General features: G+C 41.8%; 1 protein-coding gene across 1 annotated transcript in view; it reads right to left on the reverse strand.

Moving 5' to 3' along the window:
- Nucleotides 1-22137, reverse strand: part of LOC139380237 (tomoregulin-2-like) — a 154317-nt gene that overhangs the window by 61909 nt on the left and 70271 nt on the right. Inside the window, exon 4 of the mRNA XM_071122772.1 lies at nucleotides 17837-17863. Within this exon, the coding sequence (XP_070978873.1) occupies nucleotides 17837-17863 (27 nt within the window). The remainder of the gene's footprint in view (nucleotides 1-17836; nucleotides 17864-22137) is intronic.

The following is a 22137-nucleotide window of genomic DNA, read 5'->3' on the forward strand; positions in this document are numbered from 1 at the left end:
TGCTATAAAATTCTATAGAATGTTGTAGTATACTGTAGAATACTAAAGTGTTATCCAAATAAACACTACAGTCCACAAAACAGTACTTTTTTAACTAAAGTAAATATTAGTATTCAATTTGCATATAACCTGACCATTCATGGTCTATACTTGCCATGTCGCAATTTGTGACACACATAAGTGAGCAAGCTACATGCCAAGTATAGACCATTTGTTACCTACAGGTTAAAGAAAGAAGCAAAAGCTCTGAACTATCCAGTCAGACCCCTGTCCTACCTGCCTACAGGTTATTGAACATTTCGCCTTTTAGTATTTGTCAAGCGGGTTTCCTGAAGGAGAAAGCTTCCACTTCTATGTCCAAGATAATAAAATAAAAACACTAAAGTAAATATTACAGTAATATCCACAAAAACACTACAGTAAATATAGTATTTATACTATAGTTAACTGTAAATACTACAGTATACTACGGTTAATGCTACAATACATACTGTAGTGCTTTTGCAGACTTTAGTATTCTGTATTTGTTAAGTATTTCCATAGTATATTATAGCATTCTTTATGTGGGGAGGATGAGGGCATGAGAGCAAAAAATGTGATCTGAGGACTTTGGCTTTTGTCCCTTTACAGATCCTATCCAGAACCCACGCTGTGTAGCATGACAACATATTATCAATGCACAGGTTTTGAAAACACGCTTTGAGTGATGGAAAAGTTGTGGGCTATTATCAGGATAGTGATTTGACATATTGTGGTACATTATGCAACCAACTTCTCCATAGCCATTGCTAATGCATGGTGACCAGTGTAGTGCATCACCAAGGTTGTATCCAATGGGGTGAGTGAATGTACATGAAATGTAGAATGTATAGCATGACAACACAATTCCTGGAGAGTTACTAGATGTGCAGTCTTTTTCTCCAGCCCTTATCTAACACCCCTGATTCGAATAATCACCTGCTCCGCAGGACCCTGACAAGCTGAATCAGTTTTGATAAAACAGGGCTGGAACAAAAACCTGCACAACCAGTAAGCCTCCAAGAGGGTTCGTCACTGCTGATGTACACAATACACCTAGTTAAAAGTACAATGAAATACTATCCATTATCCTCATGACCAGTCTCTTTTCAACTTTTTGTAAATATAAAAAAAAAATGTATTTCACCTTTATTCACCTTTTTCACCTTTCACCAGGAAGGCCAGTTGAGAACAAGTTCTCATTTACAACTGTGACCTGGCCAAGAGCAAAGCAGTGCAACACAAACAACACAGAGTTACACATGGGATAAACAAACGTACAGTCAATAACACAATAGAAAAGTCTATATACAGTGTGTGCAAATGTAGTGAGATTAGGGAGGTAAGGCAAGAAATAGGCCATAGTGGCGAAATAATTGTGCAGAATATGAATGTGCAAGTACAGAAACAGGGGTGCAAAAAAATAAAATAACAATATGGGGATGAGGTAGTTGGGTGGGCTTTTTACAGATGGGCTATGTACAGGTGCATTGATCGGTAAGCTGCTCTGACAGCTGATGCTTAAAAGTTATTGAGGGAGATATAAGACTCCAGTTTCAGTGATTTTTGCAATTCGTTCCAGTCATTGGCAGCAGAGAACTGGAAGGAGGAGTTGGCTTTAGGGGTGACCAGTGACATATATCTGCTGGAGCGCATGCTACGGGTGGGTGCTGCTATGGTGACCAGTGAGCTGAGATAAGGCGGGGCTTTACCTAGCAAAGACTTATAGATGACCTGGAGCCAGTGGATTTGGCGACAAATATGAAGCGAGGGCCAACCAACGAGAGCATGCAGGTCACAGTGGTGGGTAGTATATGGGGCTTTGGTGACAAAACGGATGGCACTGTGATAGACTACATCCAATTCGCTGAGTAGAGTGTTGGAGGCTATTTTGTAAATGACATCGTCAAAGTCAAGGATTGGTAGGATAGTCAGTTTTACGAGGGTATGTTTGGCAGCGTGAGTGAAGGATGCTTTGTTGCGAAATAGGAAGCCGATTCTAGATTTAATAATGAGTTAAGGATGCCCTCTGAACACAGACCTAAAAGTGCCAATTAAAACCGATCTTTGTTTTCACTTTTAAGTTCCAGCAATATAGGATGTTTTCACTTTTAAGTGCCAGCAATATAGGATCAATTTCACAATCTCCCTTCCCTCTGGTTAGAAAAGTATGGAAAATAGAATATGATAAGGGATGGTTCGAAATGTACAGAATGGGAACCTGGAGGAATATGAGGGAGGGTCATGCTTTTTCAATTTCAGTCAGGGGGAGGGTTTAGTTATTATTATTTTTAATTAAATATTTTTATTATAATTATTATTTTCAATGAGATTTTATATATATATATATATATATATATATATATATATATATATTAGTCCAGGGGAGGGTTATGGAATTTGGAATTTGTGACATTTCAATATTTCTCAGTGTTTTAGAATTCGTTGCTTATTAGGTTATATATTGATGTGTGCCTAGGCGTGCAGTATCAAGTGTGCCTATAGGCTATTTAGTGTTGCCTCAATCAAATGATCCATAGCCTATATCCTAGGCTATAGGAAGTGCATGCTTGGAGAAGCACCAAGAAAATGTTATATTTCTAAGAAAATGTACTTCGCTCCCAGTCTTTTACTAAATGTACTATCATGCACACGGAACATCCTTTGTTCTGTTCAGTTTGAAAGGGAGAGCGCAAAGATGAGAAAGAGGACCAGAGATCAACTTTGATAGCTTGCTATGTTTCTGAAACTTGAAGTGGCAGCCGTGCCAAAATAAATCAGAAATGGACAGCTCATTGTGCTGAAAGTAGATATATTTGAGAAGGCCTTCACTTTAATCACTTTAATCACTTTAATTACACTTTACAAACAACAAGAGGGTTGTGTTGGAGCCTACTTCGTCCTATTTAATATTTAAGGAAATTAGGCTAGGCTGCTATCCATAGATCTTTCTGCCAATTCCTCCACCGACCACGTACTTATTAAATAGCCTACCTCTGTGTCAGGGAAGTTAAAAGCAGGACTCAAATTGAGGCAGTATGAGAGGTTATGTGTATGCCATAGGCCTACCTTTTGTTAAAAAGCAGTTTCTTGGCAATTTCTCACATGGAATATCCTTCATTCTCAGAAGAAGAATAGACTGACGAGTTTCAGAAGAAAGTTATTTGTTTCTGGCCATTTTGAGCATGTAATAGAACCTAAAATGCCGATGCTTCAGATACTCAACTAGTCTAAAGAAGGCCAGTTTTATTGCTTCTTTATTCAGAACAACAGTTTTCAGCCGTGATAACATAATTGCAAAAGGTTTTTCTAATGATCAATTAGCCTTTTAAAATGATAAAGGGTTCTTCAATTCGTCCGCATAGGAGAACCGTTTTTGGTGCTGGGTAGAACCCTTTGCAGATTGTTCCATCTAGAACCCTCTACGTAGGGTTCTTCAAATAACCCCCTGTATGGTTCTACCTAGGTTCTGCCTAAAACCCTATATGAAGGGTTCTACCAATAACCCTTTTATCTTCTGAGGTTTTTTCCTAGATCCAACCTTAGCCTTTAAAAATGAATTATTTATGACAATACATTATATATATACAGTTCCAGTCAAAAGTTTGGACCACCTACTTATTCAAGGGTTTTTCTTTATTTTGACAATTTTCTACATTGTAGAATAATAGTGAAGACATCAAAACTATGAAATAATGCATCTGGAATCGTGTAGTAAAACAAATAGTTAAACAAATCAATAAATATTTAAGATTTTAGATTCTTGAAAGTAGCCACCCTTTGCCTTGATGACATCTGTTACGGTGAGTGAATGAGGACCCAAAAGCGAACTAACTTAAACAGAGCTTCTTTAATAACCAAACATAGGTAGGCTCAGATAGACCGGCAGATTCCGACAGGACAGGACAAGGTTACAGCAAACATGACGATAGTCTGGTTCAGGCATGAAACACAACAAACAAGAATCCGACAAGGACAGGAGCAGAAACAGAGAGAGATATAGGGACCTAATCAGAGGGAAAAAGGGAACAGGTGGGAAAAGGGGTGACGAGGTGGTTAGGAGGAGACAAGACACAGCTGGGGGAAAGAGGGGGAGAAAAGGTAACCTAACAACGACCAGCAGAGGGAGACAGGGTGAAGGGAAAGGACAGAGACAAGACACAACATGACAGTACATGACAGTACCCCCCCACTCACCGAGCGCCTCCTGGCGCACTCGAGGAGGAAACCTGGCGGCAACGGAGGAAATCCTCGATCAGCGCACGGTCCAGCACGTCCCGAGAGGGAACCCAACTCCTCTCCTCAGGACCGTACCCCTCCCAATCAACGAGGTACTGGTGACCACGGCCCCGAGGACGCATGTCCAAAATTCTACGGACCCTGTAGATGGGTGCGCCCTCGACAAGGATGGGGGGGGGGGGGGGGGAAGACGAGCGGGGGCGCGAAGGACGGGCTTGATGCAGGAGACATGGAAGACCGGGTGGACGCGACGAAGGTATCGCGGAAGAAGAAGTCGAACTGCGACAGGATTAATGACCCGAGAAATACGGAACGGACCAATGAACCGCGGGGTCAACTTGCGAGAAGCCGTCTTAAGGGGAAGGTTCTGAGTGGAGAGCCAAACTCTCTGACCGCGACAATATCTAGGACTCTTAGTTCTACGCTTATTAGCAGCCCTCACAGTCTGCGTCCTATAACGGCAAAGTGCAGACCTGACCCTCTTCCAGGTGCGCTCGCAACGTTGGACAAAAGCCTGAGCGGAGGGGACGCTGGACTCGGCGAACTGAGATGAGAACAGCGGAGGCTGGTACCCGAGGCTACTCTGAAAAGGAGATAGCCCGGTCGCAGACGAAGGAAGCGAGTTGTGGGCGTATTCTGCCCAGGGGAGCTGTTCTGACCAAGACGCAGGGTTGCGAAAAGAAAGACTGCGTAAGATGCGACCAATAGTCTGATTGGCCCGTTCTGCTTGACCGTTAGACTGGGGGTGAAAGCCGGAAGAGAGACTGACGGAAGCCCCAATCAAACGGCAAAACTCCCTCCAAAATTGAGACGTGAATTGCGGACCTCTGTCCGAAACGACGTCCGACGGAAGGCCATGAATTCTGAAAACATTCTCGATGATGATCTGTGCCGTCTCTTTAGCAGAAGGAAGCTTAGCAAGGGGAATGAAATGAGCCGCCTTAGAGAACCTATCGACAACCGTAAGAATAACAGTCTTCCCCGCTGACGAAGGCAGTCCGGTGACAAAATCTAAGGCGATGTGAGACCACGGTCGAGAGGGAATAGGAAGCTGACGAACCGGTCCAGCGTAGATGGACCGACAAGGTAGTGCAGGATCTTGAAGGAGAGACAGGAGTAGTAGCGCTCACCAGTAGCCCTCCGCTTACTGATGAGCTCTGGCCTTTTACTGGACATGAAGTGACAAAATGACCAGCGGAACCGCAATAGAGACAGAGGCGGTTGGTGATTCTCCGTTCCCTCTCCTTAGTCGAGATGCGGATACCTCCCAGCTGCATGGGCTCAGCACCCGAGCCGGCAGAGGAAGATGGTAGTGATGCGGAGAGGGAGGCGACGGAGAGCGCGAGCTCCTTTCCACGAGCTCGGTGACGAAGATCAACCCGTCGCTCAATGCGAATAGCGAGTTCAATCAAGGAATCCACGCTGGAAGGAACCTCCCGGGAGAGAATCTCATCCTTTACCTCTGCGCGGAAACCCTCCAGAAGACGAGCGAGCAAGGCCGGCTCGTTCCAGCCACTGGAGACAGCAAGAGTGCGAAACTCAATAGAGTAGTCTGTTATGGATCGATTGCCTTGACATAGGGAAGACAGGGCCCTGGAAGCCTCCTCCCCAAAAACAGATCGATCAAAAACCCGTATCATCTCCTCCTTAAAGTCTTGATACTGGTTAGTACACTCAGCCCTTGCCTCCCAGATTGCCGTGCCCCACTCACGAGCCCGTCCAATAAGGAGAGATATGACGTAGGCGACACGAGCAGTGCTCCTGGAGTAAGTGTTGGGCTGGAGAGAAAACACAATATCACACTGGGTGAGGAACGAGCGGCATTCAGTGGGCTCCCCAGAGTAACACGGCGGGTTATTGATTCTGGGCTCCGGAGATTCGAAAGCCCTGGAAGTGGCCGGTGGATCGAGGCGGAGATGGTGAACCTGTTCTGTGAGGTTGGAGACTTGGGTGGCCAGGGTCTCAACGGCATGTCGAGCAGCAGACAATTCCTGCTCGTGTCTGCCTAGCATCGCTCCCTGGATCCCGACGGCTGAGTGGAGAGGATCCGAAGTCGCTGGGTCCATTCTGGGTCGGATTCTTCTGTTACGGTGAGTGAATGAGGACCCAAAAGCGAACTAACTTAAACAGAGCTTCTTTAATAACCAAACATAGGTAGGCTCAGATAGACCGGCAGATTCCGACAGGACAGGACAAGGTTACAGCAAACATGACGATAGTCTGGTTCAGGCATGAAACACAACAAACAAGAATCCGACAAGGACAGGAGCAGAAACAGAGAGAGATATAGGGACCTAATCAGAGGGAAAAAGGGAACAGGTGGGAAAAGGGGTGACGAGGTGGTTAGGAGGAGACAAGACACAGCTGGGGGAAAGAGGGGGAGAAAAGGTAACCTAACAACGACCAGCAGAGGGAGACAGGGTGAAGGGAAAGGACAGAGACAAGACACAACATGACAGTACATGACAACATCTTTGAACACCCTTGGCATTCTCTCAACCAGCTTCATGAGGTAGTCACCTGGAATGTATTTCTATTAACAGGCATGCCTTGTTAATTTGTGGAATTTATTTCCTTAATGGGTTTGAGCTAATCAGTTGTGTTGTACCAAGGTAAGAAAGTAAAGGGACATGGGGATACGTCATTGTTGCTGTTTCATGTTGGTGCTCTGTTTGTGTTTCTTGTTTTGTTCATTTATTTATGACATGTATTCACTCCCTGAACTTGCGTCCCGACTCTCAGCGTACATCGTTACAAAAATAAACAATTCTGAAAATCTCACTGCAATAGAGGATGCTGGGAAATATTATATTTGGTTCCCTTCTTGCCTTCCAAAGAAACCCTCTTGCCTTCCAAAGAATGATCAAAGAACCCTTTCTTACAAAAACAGTTCTTAGGATGTTAAAGGTTCTAGGTATCAGCCTATGACTTACAAATAAACCTTGTCTTCCAAAAAGGGTTCTTCTGATCAAAACAGTTATTGGTAGAACCCTATGTCTATGCAAAAAAACATTTTTTCTAAGAGTGGATAGCCAAGGAGAAAAAACTATTACTTTGCTTGGAAAGTAACTGTAACGGTTGTCGGTGGAAGAAGGTGAGGACCAAAGCGCAGCGTGGTACTTGTTCATGTTATTTATTTAAACTGAACACTATCATTCAAAGAAACAAAAAGCACAACCAAAACAGCTCCGTCAGGTGCAAACCACACTAAACAGAAAAAGAATCACCCACAACTCAAGGGTGAAAACAGGCTGCCTAAGTATGGGTCTCAATCAGGGACAATTGACAGCTGCCTCTGATTGAGAACCATAACAGGCCAAACACAGAAATACCAAATCATAGAAAAAAGAACATAGACTGCCCACCCAACTCACGCCCTGACCATACTAAAACAAAGACATCACAAAGGAATTAAGGTCAGAACGTGACAGTACCCTCCCAAAGGTGCGGACTCCGGCTGCAAAACCTGAACCTATAGGGGAGGGTCTGGGTTGGGGCCTGTCCGCGGTGGCGGCTCTGGCACGGGACGTGGACACCACTCCACCATAGTCTTTACCGGCTTCTTTCCCCGCCTCAGTGGCGCCTTTAGAGCGGCGACCCTCGCCGCCGACCTCGGACTGGGGACCCTAGCAGCGGGCCCCGAATGGACGGGAGATCCCGGCAGCGCCGGACAGGCGGGAGACTCCGGCAGCGCCGGAGTGAAGGGCGGCTCCGGCAGCTCAGGACAGACGGGCGGCCCCGGAAACTCAGGACAGACAGACGACCTGTATCAAAGTGTGTCTGACGGTATAATTTTTTTCTTGACAACAAATGTTTCGGACCTGAACAGTTCAGTTTCTAAATGTATCAGCTTGAAATGTGTCAAATTCTATGTCAGATTCTGATACATGGTGGCAGTGTTTGACACAATGAATCCAGATATTTGAATACATCCTGACACATATGATACAGTGTGTCTGACAGTTTAGAGTATTGTAAGTATTCCCTCCAAGTAATGCAATTGGCTGTTGGGAAGGAGGCTCCGCCCGAGGGTACATCCAATGAAATCCTATAAAATTTCTAACAGTCAATGTTGATTCTGGTATTTTTCAAGTGCTGTCTTTAAAAAGATTCCAAGCCTATTCACAAGCTGTGACTTGATTTCAACGAGAAGACTTTAATGGACTCAAAAAAGTTGAAGGATTTCAATAAAGAACCGAGGTAGTTAAGGGAACAATTCATACAGTAGGTATAATATCTTAAACATCTCATGTTTGCTATCCAGCTGAATGAGAAGAGATAGCTTTCTAGCCAGCTAACTTTTGGCTAGCTACTGATTTAGCTAACGTTAGCTAACATCAGTTAACTATCAGGGATGAATACAAATATTCTAGCTAGCTACTTTGTATGTAGCAGGAGTTTGGGGTTGTTGCTAGCTAGTTAACTAGGGCTGGCTAGTGTTCATCTGTAAGCTCCATTTGTTGAGGAAGCGTGCAAAGTTAGCTAGCTAGCTGGCTGGCTAGTAAGCTAATAGCTAACAACCAGCTCCTTTCTGCTGGTGGTGGCTTGATCTATGCTGTCTAGTTGGCTAGCTAGCTAAAGTTCGTTAGGCAGCTGTATGGTAGCAAGCCTGAAGTAAGCAGGCAGCTACCAGCAGAGGAGCCCTTATTTCTACTACAGCCAACTGCAGTTGCTAGCTAGCTAGCTACATACACCAAATTGTTCTACTCCATTTAATTGGCACAGGGCTTCTGTCTTTTGACCCAGTGTAACAGAGTTTGCCAGAATGGGTTTCATACATAGGTAGCTAGGTTTAGAGCTCTTGACTACGAAATGTATTTTGCTCTATAAATAATGTTTCCTTTATTTAGTATGTTGGAGGTGTAAATTGTGATTTGTGAAACAGGTTTGTGTAGTTTTTGTTATTGTAAACAAATTCAATATTAGTCAACATACCGGTAAGGCAATTGCTGGCTTTAAATCCATATTTGTGGTATTAACTGTATCAATTACAGTAGGCAGGGTTCGCACAAAGTCCTTGATGTGGTAAAGTACTTGAATTTGGCACTCCAAAATTCAAGTACAGGAATACCTTGAAAATCTGACATTTTCTGAAGTAAAATGAGAGAACAGATAATGATCAAATACGTTTATGAAAAATATTTGAAAAATGTATTGGTCTTGCAAATACGTTTCCAGACAGACTACCAAGTTTCATTTCCTTACGTGTTTCGCTCTGTGGTTGTCAGGTGAGCTCACTCATTACACCCACACTGCCACTCAGCCAGGCAGGTACAGAACTGACTGATTAGGCGCAGCCAAACTTCACATCGATAGCTAAAATTCCGGGAAAATGTAGGTTAAATCCTGCCTTTTGTGCGTATGGAACATTTCTAGGATATTTTATTTCAGCTCATGAAACATGTGACCAACACTTTACATGTTGCGTTTAATATTTTCGTTAAGTATAATTAACCCACTTTTTTACAACTACATCACTGGACCCAACCAACCCAAACTGTGTAATGTGCAAAAAAAAATTATATTCCACCTTATCAAGCCGCAGCCGTGCTTCTGCTGTTCTGGTGGCCGTTCACGGGCCGTTTTCCTCATACAGCCCACCCTTCTCCGGACTGGCGACACTAAAGCTGCCAGTCGGAAGCAAGACGCTTTTTCATAGCTATTAAGTAGTAGATTCCCAAATGCCCAATAAAACAGTAATTTAGCTGGAATTGTGTAGTAATGTGAATAGGAAATGTGTGTTCAACAGTAGGTATGTCCCAAAACTCTGCTCATCACTACTCAAATTACAACATCATCAGTACTGACTTACCACTCATGTATGTAGTAAATAAGTAGTGGAACAACGTATTATTGATTAGAACTTGTCAGGTGGTGATGAATACTAAGCTAGTTTTTTTTTCTCATGAGGTTGTGGCGTTATACTGTCATCTGGTGGCGCCTAGAAAAAATGGCATAATATGAACTATTACAAATTGATGGTCCTTCAAAATACATATTAGTGCTTGAAAAAGTATTTGAAAGTACCACTGTCACTGTCTGGCCTAGGACTTAAATGTTGTAATTTGATTGACAGACTTGATATGAACATATATGTTTTATCTCTTTTTTAAAGAGCACATTGTGAATCAATAATACAAGTCCTGGTCTGTAACTCTGAAGGTCTGGGTTCATGGTGATGAGCACCCTTAATTTAAAAGGTACATTAAAATGTATAATACATTTATTCAAAAAGGGATTAAATGCTTACTTTTGAGATGTTAGGATGTGTCAACGAATATGAAATGGCTAGTGATGGACTGTATCAAGGTGGTTCGAAACATTTGACACAGCATGTATGTGTCCAAATGTGTTCATGGATTCTGACACAAGTGGGTCTGTTTCTCGGTGTGGCCAACTGTGTGTTGAAGTGTTGATACGGTCCGTATCGGACCTGTACACATTTGGATACTCATGGACATAATGCTGAATTGGAATGTGCTTCAAGACCTGTCTGATCTTGATACGGGGGCATTTTGCGCAGTGCCACTCTGCAGAGCTGCCTCCAGAACAAGATTCATGTTGAAAAATGCTAACCTGCTCTTATTCTGTCGGTACCAATTGATTGAGCTATTCACTTAATGTAAAATGGAAGATGTTTAAACCCAGACAGCTTTTAGGGAAACACTTGTGTCCTCTAGCTGGGTTAAGCCACAGAAGATGAGTTGCCAGCAGTTAAAGCTTACACTTTTCTGCATTGGTAGGGCTACTCTGTCTGTACTGGAATGGTAGACCTACATTTTCAAAGTACCATGCTTAGATTCATAATGACGTCGCAGATGTAATTATTTGCAAACAGGGATAGTTTCGTTACAAACAAGACACACTGATTTGGCATTGGAGAAATATGATAAGATGAACGCATAGGCTTATCTCTCTTTCCATTCTTAGCCTGTAATTTTGGTAATATGTGTGGTATTAAAAAATATTCTGCTAAGGTCTCCAGTAATGTAAAATGACGTAGAATAGCTTGAAATGTTTATAAAAGGCAACATTTTCTCAGACCCACAAATACGATGATAGATTCATGCAATGCTTTTAATATAAAGTGTATATACTGTATTTCAACCACTACTGTTGTCAATGGTGGTCTGCAAACCCACAACCTTCTGGCCCGCAGCCTTGTGTGCTAAAACTGCATATCTAAGTCTCTAATCTGTCCTAGAAGTGAGGGTAAATAGTATCTACTTTATGTTTTTATTATTATTTGGGGTATAGGGGAGGGTCACTTAATTTTTTTTCAAGCATTCAGGGAGGGTTTTGTTAAAATATATTTTGCTGAAGGGAGGGCTATCCATTTTCATTTCAGAGGTCTGATTTTATTCAGCTAACCCTTATTATAAATAACAACTCCATAACTTGAAACAGTGAGAAAAAAATATTTGCTTCAAATTATTACCACTACTTTTCACACACAAAATGGCTGTGTTTAGACAGGCAGACCAATTCTAATATTTTTTCACTAATTGGTCATTTGACCAATCAGCTCTGAAAAAGATCTGATCTTAAAACATCTGATGTGATTTGTCAAAAGACCACTTAGTGTGAAAAATATCAGAATTTGTCTTTCTAAACGCAGCCTGTGTGGCTCATTTGGTGCGAACATGGTGGTGCTACACCAAGGTTGTGGATAAGTGTCTGCTAAGTTATTTATGCTAATCATACTATTTTCACAATATCAAATCGCCACACCTCGCTCGTCCTAATGCAGAATTGTGTGGGGTGGATGCAAGATGCAGAATTGTGTGGGGTGGATGCATGTTAACATTTATTGGGATGACTCATGTATTGGAGGCAGCACTGTAGAGTTGTAACTAGCTGGCACAGCCACAAAGTCATAAAATCTGATTTTAAACATAACCCTAACCCCAATGCTAACCCTAATGCCTAAACCTTACTTTAAATTAAGACCAAAAAGCTCATTTGTACAATATAGCTAATAAAACAATGCCTCCGGAACAAGACTAATCACAATAAATGTCAACCTGCGGGGTGGATGGGGCTATCTTTCACTAGATATCTGGGAGCAGAACATATTTTGCCGGCAAGGAGCTGTCTGTATTTGGTCATTCTGGGCCTCTCTCTCCCTATTCCTAAACCTCTAACCTCGTTACCATGGCGATGGGGCTGCAACTGAGTCGGCAGGCCTCTGTCAGCGGAGGCAAAAGGAGCCGGAATGGCAAAGTATTTTCGTCAAAAGCACAACCAGGTCATTTATTTTCACAGGTTTTTTTTAAATGTGGTTCAATGGCTGTGAAAGATCAAACATGGCCATCTCTAGACTACTACCCCTACTGACACCATAAACAAAATAATGGTAGCTCTAGATCAAAATTATGTAATGCAAGTGTAGGCCTTCATTGTTTTAATATTGTCTGAGACTTATGTGTAAATGTGCACCCTTTATTGACAATATATGAAGTGTGTGTGTGCGGGGGGGGGGGGGCAGAATGACCAAATACAGACACCTCTCTTCCGGCCAAATACATTCTGTTCCCAGATATCCAGCGAAAGATAGCCCCATCCACCCCGCACGTTTACATTTATTGTGATTAGTCTTGTACTGGAGGCATTTTTTTAATTAGCTATATTGTACAAATTAGCTTTTAGGTCTTTAGGTCTGTATTGACTATGGGAGATCAATTGAAATTGAATTCATATTTGGGAATCCATATCGCTGTGGTTTCTGAATGATAATTTTATAAATCCTTTAGTTCAACTATGGTATTTCAATGAACTTAAATGCAATGTTTGTCCCGCAATTATTCAACCCACACATCAGACACAATACTCATATGTCCACATGCGCACACACACAAACACATACACACACAAGCATGTGCTAACACACACAGCATAAAGATTGGGCTACAAGAGGCCATAATATGAACTATACATTACAGGTACTATTTGACAAAAAAAAGTTTACTAAGCTTCTTACAAAGGCCGAAAGAGAGGAAGAATTGTAAGAGAATAGAGTGAAAGAGGAGAGGAAAGAGAAAGACAAAGAAAAAGAGGGAGAGAGAGAGACATGGAGAAAAACGTTTAAATACTGATAACTAGGCAATAGACCGCTGCATTGGTCCCTATCAACCAGTGTTCTGAAAGGGCATCTGTAGTAATGAAGGAGTTTTTCACCGTTTAAATAGTTTCTCAATGAACCTAATAAGTTGTAGGATGCTCTTTCCAGCACGATTAAGTACCTTTTGCTATGTGGACAGAGGTGGTTGGAAAATGTGGTAACAATAATACCACGATATCACAAAGTTGAAAGGTTCTTTATCCTAGACCTGGGGGGGACCCAAAGGGGTGTATGTTTTTGTTCTAGCCCACAACTAACATGAATACCCCAAAGCTTTATGTGTCATAGCTCTACAAATAGCCAAACCGATCCCTCTGCCTAATCCCTAAGCCATTGTTGATCTAGGATCCTTGAGGATGTGATATGACAGCCACTTTTTGTCTTCAGTCTTTTTAGAGGACTCTATCAACTGTCCACTTGAGAAGCCCCTGATAATATTGTAGTGTATTTTTTTCACCATCTCTACATTTATGTGCTATCAGACTGGTACGGAAGAGTCTTAGGGCTAAGTTAAGAGAAAAAATAAATAAACGGTGAAGGCTGGTGGTACTTGGATTTAAAAAAAGCACAGATAGCATTTTAAAAAAGTGGCAATATTTCTAGAATAAAGTTTCCAAAATAAACTCAACATCTTTATAATAAAGTTGACATTTTGAAAATATATTCACAGGTATATATTTCAAGATTAAAGTATAAGATTTGGTTATTAATTGCGTCTCCCTGGCTCCCTGTTGCTGTGCGTGCCACCATTGAAATTCCAGAGTTAGATGACTGGTGAAACTATACTTTAGAATTGGTTTTAGTAACAAGGAAATCCTTGCTCTTTTTGCACGTAATAACCATATGATAATAAGCATTACTGTAGGACCTGGAAGAGGTTGTGCTGCAGATTGGAGGAACCACAGAAGGAGGAACCACACGGACTTGGATGAGGTATTTCATCCAAATCTGTGTGGTTACATATAGGGAACAACAATAAAAACGCAACACACAACAATTTCAACGATTTTACTGTTACAGTTCCTATAAGGAAATCAGTCAATTGAAATAAATAAATTAGGCCTTATTTCACGAGTGGACAAGGGCCCACACACTTGGGATCCATGCCCAGCCAATCGGAATTCGTTTTCCCCAACAAAGGGGCTTTATTACAGCCAGAAATACTCCTCAGTTTCATCAGGTGTCTGGGTGGCTAGTCTCAGATGATCCCACTGGTGAAGAAGCCGGATGTTGATGTCCTGGGCTGGCGTGGTTACACATGGTCTGCAGTTGTGAGGCTGGTTGGACGTACTGCCAAATTCTCTAAAACAACGTTGAAGGGGGCTTATGGTAGAGAAATTAACATTCAATTATCTGGCAACAGCTCTGGTGGACCATCCTGCAGTCAGCCAATTGCATGCTCCCTTAAAACTTGAGACATGTGTGGAATTGTGTTGTGTGACAAAACTGCACATTTTAGAGTGGCCTTTTATTGTCCCCATCACAAGGTGCACCTGTGTAATGGTCATGCTGTTCAATCAACTTCTTGATATGCCACACATGTCAGGTGGATGGATTATCTTGGCAAAGGTTCACTAACAGGGATGTAAACAAATTTGAGAAATAAGCTTTATGTGCATATGCAAAAATTCTGGGATCTTTTATTTCAGCTCATGAAACATGGGACCAATACTTTACATGTTCCATTTATATTTTTGTTCAGTATACATAGGTAGAAAGAGGTGGGTTGTATGTGTATGCAGGTGTGTGGGGTGGGGGAGATGTAATACAGGCATCACTGTGCTGCGCTGTGCACACACGCGCATGCTCACACACACACACGCGCATGCTCACACACACACACACGCACACACACAGTATCCCCAAAGCAATACCCTTCTAACGGCCATGGAATGTTGTCAGAATGCAAAGAGACATGAGTTGCGTGCATCAGTCCCTGTCATGGTGCCCTTCGAATTTGCTACAATGTTATCCTCAGTCCCTTGTGTATGCCAACACTTTGCATAGTATCTTGGAGAGTAACAGCTAGCCCAGAAGACTATATGTCGAAACCGAAAGGGTAAATTACAAATGCGTGTGTAATTGCATGGTGTTTTATGTACACTTCCAATAAAGTAGTCTCATAGGCCATGCTTATTATCTTGTGAATGTAAGTCACGGATTGCGTGGAAAAGGATCACGAATCCCTGTTGGGCTCAAGGGCTGCCCCCAAACCCCTGTCATGGACCTTGCACTTGCATAGTCACAGGGCAGGGGGGTAGGGGTTTGGTTAAAGCCCCATCTGAGACAGTCATTTAACCTAACATGTCTAAACACTACCCTCTATAATAAGGTGAACAAGTGGTAGCCTAAGTTTGCGGGATAGCTGAGACAAATAGCCTTTAACAGAGACAATGCCCCTGTTTTGGGATAACCTATGCATCCTTTGGTACTCCCATCCTTGAAGACATCCCCGATATATGAATAGTGAAAGGAGATATTATGCTAGGCTACCAACAGAGTCATGTCAGTGATTATTTCTTCATAGCCTAAATAGCCTATTATTGATTTAATAGGTCTATATTTAAATAAATGATTATTTCAATAAAGGGAGCATCCAGCCATGAATATATTCAAACAGTGCCTACGATTAGCTGCTTTGCGCATGCAGGAGTGGTCCTTGGGTTGCCTCTCCTCCCACAGACACGCTTGCATAAAATCCCTGCTTCGTTGTTTATTCCTCCCACAGACGTTGGATAGGCCTATAATTTACTTTCACTTGCCCACTGTACGATATATTTTTTGCTTTAGCACTACACAGCTGATTCAAATAATCAAAACTTGATGATGAGTTGGTTATTTGAAGGAACTCCCCTCATCTTGTTGTCTAGGTCTTAATTGAAAGGCTACTAAAAACCCACAGACACTCGGCCCTCCGTGGAATGAGTTTTACACCCCTCAGTGATCGGTTTGAGTAATGACTACAATATATATTTTGTGCAATAGGTTTTCTCAAAAGTTTTGAGTAATGACAGCACATTGGGGTTTACAGTGTGTGTGTGTCCAAATCTCCTTATCTATATTTCACCTACCAGACTACCATAAATAAACAGCTCTGAGATTCATCGTCGGCCATTAAAAGACATTCAAATTTTATTGGGGGCTGTTCTTGTGTTAGTGCCTCTGTACTACTATAACCCCATTTTATAACTGTCTTTACCTTCTTTTTACCCATAAACTGCCATATTTTCTCTATCCCTTCTTCCTGCCGTCCTCCCCTTTCTATAATTTCTCCATCTATCTCTACCTCCTCCTTATCATTGTCAACCCTCCCTCCATCTTATTCTATCACTCTACCTCCATTCTCACTCTCTGCCTCCTGCTTCCTCCCTTTCTTTATCTCTCTTCCTCATCTCTATGGTAATTTCTGTCCTATTTCTCTGGTTGACCTCCCACCCTCTTCATTTCCGCTTCTCTCTGTCTGTCTCTCATTTGGAGGTCCATAGGCAGAGTGCAATCTGTTTATCATATCTGGCTCCGGGATACTTGTTATTCCTCTATCCACATGCACTAATGAATGGACAAACCCACATACACACACAGGAACACACACATGTTTGCATGAACGAACGAGAGCACACAAACACATGCACGCACGCAAACACACAAATCAACATACATGAGCTGTATATACAGAAAATCCAGCTACAAGAATTACATCTCCTTAGCACAGATACACACAAGCATGTACGCTCGTACCTACACCTTTCCTGTCACCTACTCAAAAGCTTCCCATTCCTTTCTACTTTTATCCCAGATCTTCCACCATACAGGTTATAACAGCAACATTAGGAGGAGGAGTGTGAAGAGAGGGGTAAAAGAGAGAGAGAGTGGGTGACGGAGAGAGAGGGCTATGGAGAGAAAGAGAGTTAGGGGGATGAGAGAGAGATGGAGAGGAAGAGGAAGCAAGCAACACACTCCAGAAAAGGGACTAATTTCCTGTTTCTCTCACCAGGCTCTGTGATCATAGCTGCATCCCAAATGGCAACATGTTCCACTACTTATGGGCCCTGGTCAAATGTAGTGCACTATATAGGGAATAGGGTGTAATTTGCATGGTACAGGGGTTTGCTAAGCATGTTAGAGTGTTCTTACTGTTTACATGCATGATTATTTAGTTATTGCATGGTGTGTGTGTCAGGATGTGTCTGCATGTCTGAGAGAATACAAACAAATGTTTGAATGTGTGTGTTTATGTTCTAGAGCGCGTTTGTTCATTTGTTCATGCAGTGTGTTTATTGAGCGCGTGCGTGCATGTTTGTGAATATGCATTCGTTCCCCATCTGAATATGTTATGTGAAAGCTCACTTCCAAGTAGTGTGCCAGTCAGGTTTCTAAGCAAGGAGAATGAGTACAGAAACAACAGTAATATAAGGGAAAATGAAAACTAATGAAGAGAAAAGAGTAGAGCGATCTTACCGTCATCTCCCGAGCCTGACCCGGCATCTGTGAGAGAGAGAGAGAGTGAGAAAGAGGGGTAGAGAGAGAGAGAGATAAAGAGGGAGAGAATGAGAGAATTAAAGACAACATCTGAGAATGGTTTGTGACAACAGATGAACCAAGCCTCCTGCTTAACAACTATTGTGTGTGTGCATTGGTTAATCACAACCTCACAATCACAAAATTATATCACAACCTCACAATCACAAAATTATATCTTCCAATCTATCACCGTCTTTGTATATGTTTGCTCAATATGGTTGTGTGGTATATCATTCCATCTGCATGCCCATTCGAATCCTGCTGAATCCTTGTAAAGCATCCTCCAAGAAATCTAGCTTACAATGTTGTTTAGTGATATGCCTCTGAAAGGGATACTGATTGCCACTTATTGGAGCTGCTGCAGTGGTAACATGAGAAGCAGCAGCCCACTATGCTAAACCAACTAGGGGAGAAAGCAGACATTCACTCCCACCATGATCATTATGCACCAAACAGGGGAAAATGGTCTGAAACAGGGAAGCAGTACCTGGACTTATCCAATAAGAAACGTTCATTTTCATATAATGTTGCAAATGGTTAAATAACGTTTGTTACAGTGTGCCTTAATGAACATGACCCAGGTTTCCTTTGTAAAGCTAGAGGCAAACCTGATAAGCCTAAAAACGAGGACCCCTAGTTAACCATCTTTATTCTTTACGTAAATCTTACGACTGTCTGTCAATGAGTGAAAAGGATAAAGACTAATACTTTAGAGAATCATTATTGTTTTATTTTTTAATTTCACCTTTTTTTTAACAAGGAGATCCTATTGAGATAAAGACTACATTTTACTGGGGAGGAGAGGAACACCAGGGGAAAGTTATTAACCTTGCTGTGTCTCAGACACCTAAGGCTATGTTGCATTACTCTCACTCTATCACACAAACGCACAGACTGACACACTAACACACACACTTAAAATGTACTATTTGAGAATGCATATATACTGATAAAAACAGAAAATGTAAGAGGGAGAAAGAGCAGAGAGACTCGCCGTGTCCAAATATCCGTACTTGCATTCAGAATAATAATCCGTTACATGTAACCGATTACAGAGAAAATGTAACTGTAATCACTTAATAATGCTGAGCAATTAACCAAAATGTGGGTTATTTTTTGTTTTTTACCAACTAATTGACTCATGTCTGTTCAATTATTTGAATTCCATTTCTTTCCATTTTTTTCTGTGAGCGCAATGCGCTTTTCCCTAGAAATACTGTAAATCAGATCAAACCCGAACTGTGCGATCTAGTAGGGAGTTGTAGTTTCCATCAGACCAATATTCGACAGATTTGTGCAGAAAATGTGGTTAACCCACACTGCCCTCAAACCAAGGCACTCTGTCTGCTAATTATTTATAGGCTATGTTTCAACTTGTCAATTTCAAATGATTTTCTAAAAAGTTATATTTTGGAAAGTATTTAGACACCTAGATTTTTAAATTATTTTTATTAAGAGATATCACATTTACATACAGTATTTAGACCGTTTACTCAGTACTTTGTTGAAACACCTTTGGCAGTGATTACAGCCTCAAGTCTTCTAGGGTATGACGCTACAAGCTTGGCACACCTGTATTTGAGGAGTTTCTCCCATTCTTCTCTGCAGATCCTCTCAAGCTTTGTCAGGTTGGATTGGGAGCGTTGCTACACAGCTATTTTCAGGCCTCTCCAGAGATGTTCGATCGGGTTCAAGTCCGGGCTCTGGCTGGGCCACTCAAGGCCATTCAGAGACTTGTTCAGAAGCCAATCAGGCGCTGTCTTGACTGTGTGCTTAGGGTCGTTGTCCTGGTGGCAGGTGAACCTTTGCCCCAGTCTGAGGCCCTGAGCGCTCTGGAGCAGGTTTTTATAAAGGATCTCTCTGTACTTTTCATCTTTCCCTCGATCCAGTCTCGTCTCCCAGTCATTCCCGCTGAAAAACATCCCCACATCACGATACTACCACCACCATGCTTCACCGTAGGGATGGTGCCAGGTTTCCTCCAGACGTGACACTTGGCATTCAGGCCAAAGAGTTCAATCTTGGATTCATCAGACCAGAGAATCTTGATTTTCATGGCCTGAGAGTCCTTTTAGATGCCTTTTGCAAACTCCAAGCGGGCTGTCATGTGCATTTTACTGAGGAGTGGATTCTGTCTGGCCACTCTACCATAAAGGCCTGATTGGTGGAATGCTGCAAAGATGGTTGTCTTTCTGGAAGGTTCTCCCATCTTCACAGAGGAACTCTGGAGCTCTGTCAGAGTGACCATCGGGCTCTGGTCACCTCTGTGACCAAGGCCCTTCTCCCCGATTGCTATAGGTTATCTACAGTATGTAAACTCTAACATTGATTTATATTGCAATAGATGTCGTTCACTTGTGACCGACTGGCTCGATTCGGACTTATTTAGTTAAATTTGAAATTGTGTTTTTTACATTGGATAAAAGTAGAGACTAGAAAAGTGATTATCATACACTACAGTTGAGAACAATGGGAAAGTAATTCTGCTTGGAAAGTTGATAAACTTGTAACCTTGAATGTTTTGGTATACATGCAGGAGAGCTCTTCTTTGTCTACACCCATTTAGCATCGTTCAAACCCTTTAAGCCTTAGCCCCACTCATCTCTTTAAGGATTTACATGTGAGGCCATGTGTTAAACAGTGAGTACAGTTGTGTACTAAACAACCAACGATTTCAAGACTAAAGTATGGTTTATACTGCGTCTATTGACATGTCAGTATACAGTTGTCATTCAGTATTACATGAAAATAAACTCACAACAAGATAATTATTTACAAGTTAATGGCGAGCTAATTACAGAAAATAACTTTGTTTGTGAGTGTGATGAAATAAAAGCAGGGCATTCTACCGGAGAATTTTAGAATTTAGACACAGTCTCATTGGCCTAATGTTATATCCTAAATTGAATTTGGTGCAGGTCATGTTGTTCTTGACAAAAACGTCTCTGGTAAACAAACACTATATCAAATAAAATGGTACCGTGAAATGGTTACTTGCATAGTAGAGTCTTTTGTTTAGACATGTAGCTAGATAGCTATATAAACAATGGACCATAATACCAACTCATAACATTACTACCCTGCATTAATCTACAGGTAGCTAAACACTAACCAACTAGGTTCAAAATAAGAAATGTATAATTTCCGAAAATGTAGCTAGCTACAGTGTCTTGCAAAAGTATTCATCCCCCTTGGCGTTTTTCCTATTTTGTTGTATTTCAGCCTGTCAATGAAATAGATTTTTATTTGGTCTTCATGTAATGGACATACACAAAATAGTCCAAATTGGTGAAGTGAAAATGAAAAAATTCAACTTATTTCAAAATTAAAAAATAAAACGGCAAAGTGGTGCATGCATATGTATTCACCCCCTTTGCTATGAAGTCCCTAAATAAGATCTGGTGCAACCAATTACCTTCAGAAGTCACATACTGTAATTAGTTAGATTGCACACAGGTGGACTTTATTTAAGTGTCACATGATCTAAGTATATATACACCTGTTCTGAAAGGCCCCAGAGTCGGCAACACCACTAAGCAAGGGGCACAACCAAGCAAGCGAAACTATGAAGACCAAGGAGCTCTCGAAACAGGTCAGGGACAAAGTTGGGGAGAAGTACCGATCAGGGTTGGGACATTAAAAAATATCTGAAATTTTGAACATCCCACGGAGCACCATTAAATCCATTATTTAAAAAATATGGCACCACAACAAACCTGCCAAGAGAGGGCTGCCCACCAAAACTAACAGACCAGGCAAGGAGGGTATTAAATCAGAGAGGAAACAAAGAGACCAAAGATAACCCTGAAGGAGCTGCAAAGCTCCACAGCGGAGATTGGAGTATCTGTCCATAGGACCGCTTTAAGCCGTACACTCCACAGAGCTGGGCTTTACAGAAGAATGGCCAGAAAAAAACACTTTGGCATGTGGGAGACTCCCCAAAGATATGGAAGAAGGTACTCTGGTCAGATGAGACTAAAATTGACTAAAAGGATTACCTACACATACTGAGAAGCTCATTATAGACAGAATCGTGCTACATGGCAGACCAATCTAACCTCATCTCTCAGCATGTCCAGCCCATCCATTATCTCAGCCAATCATGGCTAGCGGGAAGGTTCCATTCTTTTTCTGTGGCTAAACCAATTTTATTTACAGATCCAAAAATTCCATTACTGATTACAATTTTGGATTATAACATTTTGACTGTAACCTGAGAGAGAGAGAGAGAGAGAGAG

The sequence above is a fragment of the Oncorhynchus clarkii genome, chromosome 22 (genome assembly GCF_045791955.1).
Source record: "Oncorhynchus clarkii lewisi isolate Uvic-CL-2024 chromosome 22, UVic_Ocla_1.0, whole genome shotgun sequence".
NCBI classification, from domain to species: Eukaryota; Metazoa; Chordata; class Actinopteri; order Salmoniformes; family Salmonidae; genus Oncorhynchus; species Oncorhynchus clarkii.